The following is a 12,047-nucleotide window of genomic DNA, read 5'->3' as shown; positions in this document are numbered from 1 at the left end:
GGCGGGGAGTCTGCTTCTCCCTCGGCCTGTTGCTTCCCCTACTTGTGCTCTCGCTCTCTCTCTCTGTCAAATAAATAAAATGCTTAAAAAAATTTTTTTTAATAAAAAAAATTTTTTTATAAAGCATAAAAGAAAAAGACAAAAGGGAACCAAATGTTGCTCCGTCCAAAGGGAATACAGCGGTGAACTGGAGTTTTGTTACCATCAAATACTCTAGTTGGTGCATCTCAAAATTTGAACATTGCTAACGTGTATGTATTACATTTCTGAATCACGTCATTCCTTCTTCTCGAAAATGGAATCTGTAATTTGGAGCATTCCTCTAAAAACGTCTCCAGCAAATTAAAAGTGTGTCTATCTTACATTCCAACCATCTGCTTTAATTCTCAAGGCTATTTCATATTTCAGAAGTTACTTTGTAAGACATTGTTCTTCCTCTGGATCCCTGCCTCACCTGCCTGTGTCAGAACATTCTCCCATCAATCACGGCCTCTCTCATCTCTTTCATCTCTGCCATTTGGCCTTCTCCCTCTGATAAGCCCAAATCTCCCATCTGGTAACACTTACCTAGTTGTCTCTACAACCTTCCCCACCCTCCAGGAGCCTTTTTCTAAGAACTGCCTCTTGCTCTATTCATGGTAATAGCAACTGGCCTGTTGCAGTGTAGGACCTCCCAGTGAGATGGTACCAACGTGTGCAGAAGTGACCCAAGCTCAGGCAACCAGAGTCCTTTTTCCAAACCCCATCTCCCGGTCACAACTGAATGGGTTAGAGATGGTCATCTGGCCCACATTCAGAATGTCAACATACCTTGTTTAGGAGGCTATGTTTCAGACTAGGATTCTAGTCTCAAACTGTTCAGTGGAGAAACTGTAAGCCCTCACAGCCATTCAATAAACACTGGGAAGCAGAGAAAGCCAATTTGCAGTGACAGAGAAGAATGAAGACTTAGACAAAGAAAACCAGAGACTGGAATGAGAGATGATCCTGATGGCAGTCGCACCCCTTTTTGCCATTGTTGGCACATCCTTGACCTTAAACTCCCATGAAGGATCATCCAGCCACTACCAGTGAAAAATATTTCCCCTTTTGGTTTAAGATAGTCCTATGGGTTTCTACTACGTACAATTCCAAATTGCCTGACATAACTCTTTTAATTCTGTAAACAGAAGAATGCCAAATCCCTCAAACTCCCTTTTCTGAACTCTCTGTATCTCTCCTCACACTGCCAAATTCCTTGAAAGAACAACCCGCAGCTTGCTCTTTATTGCCACCAGCTACCAACTCCTCAAGGCACTGAAACCATGCCTCTTTCTGCAACACTCTACTGGAACCATTATATTATTCAAATCCCCTTAGATACCTATTTCTAATGGCTGAATAGTCATCTACAGAGACCCTGCAAACTCAAGATGTCCAACAGTGAAACTATCACTTTCATCCCCACCATTCCTACTGTGTTCTCTAGTCTACCAAGTTCAGTGTAGCATGGTTTACCTGATAGAGCTCTTAGAATCATCTCTGACTCTGATCTCTTCCTACTTCCCCAAATCCCATAACCAACAGCACCTGAAATTTTACTCCTGCCTTATGTTTCCCATCTGCTCTGCTCTCCCCTCACCACTATTCTTTTTTGGACCTTGGGCATCTCTCACTCTGGGAACGATGTAATGGTTTACTAACTGTTCTCCCTGTCTCCAATTACTGGCGCTCTTGAATCGATCATCTACACACTGTGATTCAACATGTATTACTTTTCCTTTTTAATTTTAAAAAACCCTAGGATGAAGGCCAACATTGTTTGAATATGCAGAGCTGGGCTACCACAAACGTCCACATTGTTGTGAACACTGCCCATCCCCCCTTCAGGTCTTACGAAATTACAGCCTAGGTCCAAACATTTTACAACCGAGACTCAAACCAATGGCCCAGTCCCAGCAACATCTCTTCCCACCCAGAAGCCCTATGCCTAGTACAAAATAGACAGTGCTTCTTCAACATGCTATGTGCTTTTCCTTAGTCATGCTCTGACAGATCCAGCTGCTTTAAAGTAGGTTGGGAGATGTAAATGTCTTCCTTGGGGACTCTCTTCCTCACTTTGGATACTCTGCATATAGTTCAGTGCACTCCATAATTTACACTGAATAACAATACCTGCATTAATCGTTAAATTACATTTGATGTTAAAAATATTTGAAGCAGGAGACATTAAAAAAAAGCGTAAATTAAAACATATGATGTACTACGTACTCAGAGGTCTGAAGTCTTAAATGTACTACCTAGAATCCTACCTATCTGCAAGTTATTTCATCCTCTGTCATCTAATTGAAGAAATTTACTTATAGAATTTCTTTTTTGATGATCAGCACTTAAGCTTTTAATAAGGTGTTATACTAATATCTCTTACCTAATTAACCATTATCGCAAGGTTTTCTTTAAAAAAATGTTTAATTGCTTCTATTTTTTGAGATCTTGACAACTATATTGTCTTTGGTTTCTAAGGTGAATGTCCATATTATAAATATATTTAGGTCTCTATAAATGAATAAATGAATATGATGTTCAGGAAACATAATTTCCAGAATAGCCACGCTCACTTGGGAAGTGGGGGAAAAAAGAAAATTAAAAAATAACCAGTAACCCCTTTAGCATCCTTAATGTAAATTCACACCACGTAAATCGGAAAGCTCCTTTGTCTGCCCCACATACCATGCATCATTTCTCATGGGATTTTCACCACAACACCTCTTGATCGCTTTTCTAAGACAGATTTCCTCAGTGTGCCTAAGCCCATTTATTTTACTGAGCCATTCTTCCTTTAACCCTCAAAATAAGACATCATTAATGTCTAACCGTCCCTTTCTATAGCCTGACAGTAGGCACCTTAGACAGAGAACAATTTTATTAGCTCTTTCTCCTCCTTCCCCTAATTATCCCCCACAGTAGGTGGGAAAATGTCAAAAGAAACAATTGTCTAGACTGTTTGACAATTTTGGTAGAAGTGTTGATCATGTATTACAGATTTATCTGTGCATTAAAATCCCTCAACAATTTCCCCATAGAGAGAAATGTCTGAGGGTAAGAGAAAGGCCCCTGAAACAGTCAAAGAAGATTCAAGTGAGAAGGTCCTGAGGTCTGGTCACAGGTCACATGGGAGAAAACAAAGCAAAAACTCCCCATTTGATTTGATGTTATATGCAAATAATAATGAATCATGATTAACAGTAAATGGGTAGGTGTATGAAAGACAGAGAAGTAGCAATTAGCTGTCTGAATAAAAGAATACAGGAGTTATTTTTCCAGTTTGCCCAGAGACAACTATAATAAATTTTTAATGACTGAGGAAAAATAATTTTCAAATTGACAGTAAGATTATCCCCAAATCTGAAGCCTTTAAAATGGGCAACACCATTATTATCCATTGCCATCATTTCTCCTTTAAGTTGTTCTTCAATTTATGATACAGAATTTAAAATGTATCCTAATTTTTTTAATCCAGCAGAAGCATATGGTTAAAAAAAAAATCAGAAGAAGCAAATGTTAAAATAACATTTAGCCAGAAATATCCCGCATTCATATTCAAAGAGAACTTTAAATATTGCTTCATATGTAACAACCTGATCCTGCGTAATTGAAATTAACTGTAAAAGTGTGCCAGTTCGTTTTGGCCACAATGTCAATCTTTTCCTTGTTTATTATCTCGTTAAAATCTGTATAAATGGCAATTTTAAAGGAGCAATAATACTGAATCACTACAAATTATATAAACCCATAAGGGAAACCTAACAGTTTATATTTTACAAATAAAATTTTTTAAACTGTTCACATTTATCCTTTATTCCTAAAGCATATCACACCAAATATGTTTCATTCTTACAAATTTCTAAGTATCCCATATCTAAATGTCTGAAATAAAAACTGCTTAGTATGCAAAGGCCTTTTAATAGGTGCCAACATTTCAAATGCAGTAGTTTCTTTCCCGTACTTATTTTGCTAAAAAGATGGCAAAATCATACTTTCTTTATTACTCATCAATTATGTTAATAACTCATCTCTATAGGACCTGAGCATTGCAAGCTGCTTTTGTATACAATGTCTCCTTTGATTCTCTTGAAAAATTATTCTGAAATGCTAGTGTTACAAAAATATTTTGAAAGACATTCAACCACAAAAACAGTTGTGGATTGGCAGGAATCTCTGAGCATCCATGACTGTTAATAAATTTACCTCACTGAGGTTTTTCTACCCTAGCAAACCACTTGAAGAAGGTTAAAAGAAATACATGTGCATGCATGCACATATATATATATTTAACATATATATACACACACATATGTGTATATATACACATATATACAACACAATATGTGTATATATTACATATAATACGTATACATGTATATATTACATATAATACATATATACACATAAAATATTACCTAATAAATAAAATACTATAATATAAGGTAGACAAGTTATCTAATTATGCAATATTGATATTTTAGGCCCTGAAGGAAAAGGTAAATACATTATTTTTCACAAAGTACTACCATTTTTTTTTTTTTTAAGATTTGATTTATTTATTTATTGGAGAGCGAGCGAGAGAGAAACAGCATGAGAGAGGAGAGGGTCAGAGGGAGAAGCAGGCTCCCCGCTGAGCCGGGAACCCGATGTGGGACTCGATCCCAGGACCCTGGGATCATGACCTGAGCCGAAGGCAGTCGCTTAACCAACTGAGCCACCCAGGCGCCCAAAGTACTACCATTTTTATTTCAATTAACATTGAAGTCAATTGCCTTTTTCTTTCAAATCTGTAAACAATATGATACAACCAGTTTCATGATTTGGGCATACACACACACACACACACACAATAAATCAAGCCTAAGCTACATGGTTGACCATCTTGATACAGTTTGAAGTTTACTGGAAAGCAATCCTATGAAAGGCTTGGGGACGTTTGTGGTACTAGACATAAACAGCCCATGAAAAGAAAAAGTGGCCGACACTGTATGACACAGGGTCTGATGCACACTCTAAGTCTTAACTAAATGAGGACTGGATGTGATAGAACAGACCTCATTCCCCATGGTGAGCAGCTCATAGGCTTTTCTGAAATCCTACAACGGTACTATTACAAATGATGGAAGGCTGACCCTTTAGTAATAACAAAATGTTACTTTTTTAGAAACACTGAAACAAATTCTGATTTTTTTTTCAAACTCCTATCTAAGTATGTTTATGTTGGAACTGATTATGTCTATACATGTAAGGGACCGAAGGAAATCAACAGATCAGATGATTTCCCTAAAATACACTTTATTTTAACCATTTAAGTCTCCAGTTTAAGGTTATAAACAGTTCGAAGACATTCATTAGAAAACAAGATGTGAATTGAGAAGAACAGATTACTTCCCTGGAAATCTGTATCTGTACTAAAAAACAGGGAAAAGAACAGAAATTTCTCTGTATGTGTTTTATATAATGATACTCCAGAAAACATATCAATTAAATAATACTTTGTATGGGTACAATTTTTAAGTCATTTTAAAAATTCCTAAATGCATTGTTATTTCTTATATATACTTATAAATCTAAACAGTAAATGTGAATATGTAATTTGCATGTGTTATTTTTCTTTCTGCAAAACCTTACGATGTATAAACCCAAGAATGAAAAGTATTTCATTATTTTTTTTAACCAGTGTTGGCGAAATAATAGAAAAGTCTGCACAGCCAGGTTTCTTTGAAGAAAAAGAGTAGTAAAGTTTCTATTTTCAAAATGAACAACTTGCTATAGATTTTAATTTATATGCACTTATTAAATTAAAATTAAACTGGTGAAAGCCACACACAACAATAAAGGTACATCTTATTTCCTTTCTAAAACCATAAGCTTAGATTCTTGTACCTTTCCAAAATGTTTTTTAGATCATATCCATTACTCTCTGCCTAATGCTCACATTCAAATGCCAATCCAAATAGCTACACATATACCCATGTATAAATATTAAGATATTTAACATCAAGTTACTACTTATCTGAAAAATATACCTACTGTTGCATATTTTAAACATACACCTGTGGAATGATAAATGTTGTCTTATGGTTAAGCTTATGAGAACAAATTAAAGAGCTGAGAAAGGGATTTATTAATGGTCATTGTTTTTAGGTCTTCATTTACACTTATTACTTTACCTCATATTTTATCTTAAGGCACATTTCCTTATACATGTAGTATGTGAACAGAAATTGGTAAGCCCAAATGAAAATAATTATGTCACTTCTAACACATGAAAAAGATATCCATTCCCATGTTATGACATAAACTTATTTCCTATAGCCTGTAAATATAAATTTGTCTAATAACAGAAAAAAATATTTATATCTTAAGTATTTAAACCCCAAACTACTACTGTTTCATGAGATGTATCTATTTCCTTTAGATACCTATAATTCTTATTAATATGTGTATCCTATTACACAGTCTATATTAAAATCCTCATATACCAATGGGCTCTCAGCCAATTACTCCTGACTGATTGGTATTTTGATGTGACTGAGATAAAAGTTTAACATTAAATAGTTACAACTACAGTGATTTTTTTTAAAATCCGGATTTGTAAATAGATTCTAAAAAAGCAATAGATTTAAATTAACGTTACAATATTGGCTAACATACATATCATTCTGAGTTTTAAAACAAAAGTGTTTTTATTTATGTGCTAAGAAATTATTTCTAGAACAAGCAAGAACTCTCCCTCTTTGAAAACTCTTATCTTAAACTACCAATATAATATGTGCATACTATAACATGAAAATGGTGTGACTTCCATTTATATATAAACCAATATGCATTAGGTGGTTGATACTATATGGCATATTTACAATTCACACTTTATTGAGACAATCATTTCCAAAAGTAAAGCCTAACCTAGCAAAAGAACTGTATCAAAATTCCTTTCTTGGTGGGGGGAGGGAAACCTTGTTATTTTAGTGTTAGGTCTTAGAACAGTTTAACTATACTTAAATCCAGAAGAATATGCTATGTGAGAATATATGCTAAACCAGGAAAAATTAAAAAAGAAATTTAAAAGGATACATTTGTTTTACTATAATAAAACTTAAACCTTTAATATTATTGTAAACACTACTTAAAAAAATTAAAGCTTTGTATTAGTAATTCTAATTCAGGTCCCACTCCAGTGAGTGCACAATTAATTTTATACTGTGTTGATGGCATGCTCTTCCTCTAAAACTGATACTACATTTTCTGGGGAAAAATAAAATTGTCAAAAAAAAAAAAATTTATTAATGATTTCCAGAGAAATTTATACATAGGAGTGTTAACAGTTTGCCTTCAATGATACTATGTAATCTTTGTACTGAGTTTTTATAGGCTTGGAATTTTTTTTCCAAAGATTTGAGATTTATCATGATAAACACTCAATACGAATCCTTTTCTTGCAAGAAAAGCAAATGGCACACCTTGATAAAATTAACACTGCACTTTTTTAAATTTCATAAAGTTTATTCAGAAACCTAACAAGAAGTACAAATGTCAACTCTCATTTCTCCTCTCCTCAGAATATTTTAACTTCAGGAATAAATTACTGAAAATGCACAAGACTTATACAAATAGCATTAATGTTACCTACAGGAGACTCACTTAGCTCTACAAAGTCTTTTATTAAGCTTTTATTCTACAAAATAATTAATGTTTCATATTATTTGAAAATATCTTAAATTCCCATTGTTAAAAAATAAATTTCAAATCCTTTCAAGGGGAAGAAATTGTGGTTTCCTGATTCCTATTTTTCTTCCCTATTTATTTTCGTCTTGTCTCCAGTGAATTTCTGATCATAAACATGAAGTTATTTTAATTTTAGGAAAGCATTTTTTGCAGAGGTCCTTCTCACAATAAGGATTTGTACATTAGTATTTTACAATGGTATGTTCTGGAATAAAAGGTTGTATTTTGTTGTATCTGTAAAAAGTCACAGTTTCCCCCAGTGGGGTGAATGATGCATTCCCTCCAAATGAAAGAAATATTGATAAATTGTCAGTTAAAAATAACACGTTAAAAATATGTCAACTGCACACACAGACTCCTTTTTGAAGAGCCACCTCTCCATTTGACACAAATGAAAGCGAGTCACTTGAGTTCTCGCTTTATAGGCCAAGCTACAAAAAGAATAAAGAATTCAATCAATAAAAGTGTAATTTCCTAATAAGAGTGAATAATTTTGAAGCATCTTTAGAGCAATTCTTACTCTATATATTTCAAAATATCCGCTTGGAACATCCTACCAATTAAAGAGAGATCTACAGATGGTATTTCCCCTTTCGCTTCCTAACAAAAAGGATCTGCCATCATCTTTATGGAAGATTATCTAAAAAGGAACACGACTGTAAATCAATGACAAAAAATATTCGACACTCCCCTTCTCCGGGTGAGAATGTGCATCCTTCAGATTCTTACACTGACACCTAATGGAATAAATACTTTAAGCTGCATCTTAAATAATCGCTGCAGGGTTTCAAGAGGTAAAGGTTCACTGTTAGCATCCACCAAAAACTCCAGTATTCAGCACTCGGCCAACAAAGGACAGCAAATAATTCCCAACAGCAGAAATACCGGGAAGGCTACCTTGGGCTTTGTTTTTGTTATGGAAAATGCATTAAAGTGACTCATCCATTTAAGATCATCTACTCTTAGAAGCTTTAAAGTAGCTTTAAGAACCAAAATAAATGCTTTCCCAAAATGCCCGACAGGCTCTTCAGCGCATTTAAAAATGTGTATATATTTTTATGAGCTACTGACTTTGCTTCTTTTTTTCCAGACTGAGAGAAAAGAGAATTATTATTTTTCATTCCCTTCCTGCCGTGTGACTCCAGAGTTACCTTTAGATACTCTATTTCCAGAACGGCAGCGAATTTTTTAAGTGATTTTAGAAATGTTAAAAATAAGAGAAAATTGCAGGCGACTCTGGAAACGTACATCGCTCCCTCAAAGAATAGGTTCTATTCGTTCTAAGAGCAGGAACAGCGCGTCTGCCCGCACTTAGATGCTTCAAAAGAAGGATGAGGAGGTTGGATGGTGTGGTCCGTGGTCCCAAACCCGCGAGCCCCTTGAGCGGACAGCACTCTAAGCTGCGTCGCGCGAGCACTCTTCGGATGACACGGACTGTCAAGTGCGCCCCGTAATTTGCGATTTAATGAGTTGGGGCACTACAGCGATTAGCATCCCCCAGGCCAAGGGCGGGAGAAGTCCATGCCACCCTGGCAAGCATGAAATTACCTATTTGTAAAACACCCAAGCAAACACAACTTTTTTTTTTTTTTTTTTTTTTTCCTGGACTGGATTTGAGGACAGCGCGTATCTGGCTGGAAACTTTCTTCCCCCCAGTACAGCTAAACTCGAAGTCTAAGGAACCCTCTCGGGGGCGGGCGGGGGCGCCGCGAGTCGGCGGCGGACGTCTCCCGGGACAGCCCGGCCCCCCGAGGCGCCCGGGCGCCGGCTCGGCGCGCAGTCCGGCGGCGAGCGGCGCGCACCGCCCGCTCGGCCTCTCCAGATCCCAGCCCGGATCGCTCCCCACCCCCACGGGCAGAAGAGCCCCGCTGGTCGGGCGCCGTCCCCGCGCCCAGCTCCCGCGGCACCCCTCGGCGCGCCCTCGCAGCCCTTCCCGGCCCGGCGACTTACGTGACGGCCGAAGGGAACGGCTCCTCCGACGAGGGGCCGATCAGCCAAGACTGCAAAAGTGTCAGCGTCAGGGCCAGCAGGCAGCCAGCAGCCATCTTCGCGATCGAAGATCAATCCCGCCTCCTCCCGAGCCGCGGGAAGGAACGGCGCTGGAAACCGCGCGGGGAGCAGCAGCACACGCCGGCCGGAGCGCGGACGTCCGGAGAGCGGGCGCGCCGGGGGCCGGGGCGCGGACTGGCGCGCGCGGGGCAGGGGCGGCGGCGGGCGGACCCCCTAGCGCGCGTCGGCTGCTCCGCGCCGCGGCTGCCGCGCCTCCGCCGCCATCAAGGGCGACTTCGCAAACGGAGCTGGGCGAGTCCGCCGGCGCTCGCGCGCTCTCGCTACGCCTGTGCCTCTCGCTTTCCTCCCCGGTTTATTCCCCTGATTGCCGGGGGCGCGGGCGCGGGCGGGGGCGGGGGCGGGGGCGGCGCTGGGGAGGGGCGGGGGGGATGCAGGAGTGGGGGAACGGCTGGCGGAGAGACTTGTGGCAGGGAGCGGCTCCGTCTGGCTTCTCCGGGCAAGTCAGAGGGAGGCGGCGGGGGTGGGCCGCGGGAGGGGGGGGCGTCAGAGCAGGCGGGCGGAGACGGCCCGGGGCAGCCCTCCCTACCAGGCAGAGAGGAACTCCCAAAGTCGGCGTCGGCTTGCTCCCGCCGCGCGGCGTGAGGCGGGGGAGCGGACCCAGCCCCACGGGGCTCGCGGGGGCCAGCCAGCCGCCCAGCGGGCATCCACAGGCTGCAGAGCTCCAGCCGAGTACTTGGCTTGCGTCTTCGGGGGTTATTTTTGCCCAGGCAGGCGCGCTGCCCCAGCCAGCCCTTCTCCCAGGCGCAGAAGCCCCCGCCTGCCTAGGAATCGTGGAGAAGCGATTTGACCACAGATGTAGGAGGGGTTCGTATTTGCATTTTAAAGCACCACTTTTGACTCTACCAGGTGGCACTATTTGTTTGCCCAGGGGTGCCAGAGGCTAGAGCCTCTGGCGTGGCAGAATGACAGTCGTGCCCGCGGCCCCACGCCCAAGCAGGGCTCACCTGGCGAGGACGGAGCCTCAGGGCCCGGGCCCGGACTGTCAGAGAAGGACCTGGCGCTGTAAAATCTTTCCAGACCTGCGTTCAGTAGGACAGAGTGGTGGAGGGACGAATTCTCCCTCCCGGGAAGACAGTGCTGCGAAGGGCTTTTTAACATCCTAGTGAGACTACTTCCCAAAGGTTCCCTGCTTTGGCCACTGGGCCGCCTTGCCTTGACAGGGTTGCCGCAGGCGTGAGTTCACTCTGTCAATGTGAAAGCACGAAAAGGGTAAGCAGCAGGAACAGGTGGCAATTTGCGAAATGCGCTTGAAATGTGGAGGAGGAAAGAAAGGTGGGGGGGGGGGGGCTAAGAGCTAGGGAGCAGCCCTGCCAGACCAGTTTCACCTCCACCCCCAGGAGAAGGAGTGGTGCGGCGAGCTCAGCCCTTCTAGAAAGAGCAGAAGGGTCTTGGATTAGGCCTCTCCCTGGGGCACAGGCCTCCTTCAGGAAGGAAGTGGTGTGCCAGGGGTGGAAAGGTTTCCTTGTCTTAAATCCTTAAACTCCCTTATAGTAATGTATTGGAGCACTTCGGGCAGGAAGTGAAAAGAACACCATTTCTGATGGAAAAAATGACCATCCTGCATATGTGTAAAAGCTGTAATTATGGGGTGGCTGTAAGATGTTTAATTAGCTCTTTTTTTAGTTTAACCAGGAGCTTGTGAAAGGAAAAAAGACCCTTATTAATTCAGAATTGATTTTCCAGCTTTCTCGGGCAGCCTCCCCAAACGGAGAAGACCCATAGTACTTACTAGCAAAAATTTTAAAGTGTATGTGATTTTATGATTCTTGATCCCGTAATGTTTTCTTCTCCCTTCCTCCTCCTTTTTTGTGCCTTATTTGTTTTCTTTATATTCTCTACATCTCTAGCTTGCACTTTGTTTCTTTCTTCCTATTCTGAGTGGCCTCACAAAAGGCACCCCACCGTGACTTAACTTAGTTTGTTTTTTGCTAAGCATAAAGAGTGTGGCCACAGGGGCTGGCAAATGAGAAATCAAGTGGGATGTAATGGGATTGAGAAGTAGAGCTCCGGAAGGATATTTTATGTAACTGAAGATGGCCTTCCAGTCCAAATTCAGATAACCAAATAATCAAGCCCATCATTTTTTGCTTCAATTTTTAATGATTCAAAGCAGATTTTCTTTCTCAGCATGGGGATTACGAATAGCAGGATTAGATGCCCAGTACTGTCTATGTGATATGTTGGTATCATAAGAGTCTCCCTACATAAAAATATTGTATTATATT

General features: G+C 40.6%; 1 protein-coding gene across 10 annotated transcripts in view; it reads right to left on the bottom strand.

Annotated features, from left to right (window-relative positions):
* Positions 1 to 10,138, bottom strand: part of CACNA2D1 (calcium voltage-gated channel auxiliary subunit alpha2delta 1) — a 507,273-nt gene extending 497,135 nt beyond the window's left edge. For 4 of the 10 annotated variants that reach the window (XM_064575347.1, XM_064575348.1, XM_064575351.1 and 1 more), the window contains exon 1: positions 9,703 to 10,134. In XM_064575347.1, the coding sequence (XP_064431417.1) occupies positions 9,703 to 9,797 (95 nt within the window). In that variant the 5' untranslated portion in view covers positions 9,798 to 10,134. Of the gene's footprint in view, positions 1 to 9,702 lie in introns of all 10 variants that reach the window. The other 6 variants (XM_064575349.1, XM_064575353.1, XM_064575352.1 and 3 more) reach the window with 3 other exon arrangements.
* Between the last annotated feature and the right edge of the window lie 1,909 nt (positions 10,139 to 12,047).

Source organism: Mirounga angustirostris, unplaced genomic scaffold (genome assembly GCF_029215605.1).
Source record: "Mirounga angustirostris isolate CCGP_5_RB_7025 unplaced genomic scaffold, mMirAng1.0.hap1 SCAF_12, whole genome shotgun sequence".
Lineage (NCBI taxonomy): Eukaryota > Metazoa > Chordata > Mammalia > Carnivora > Phocidae > Mirounga > Mirounga angustirostris.
This window is presented reverse-complemented; position numbering and strand designations above follow the sequence as displayed.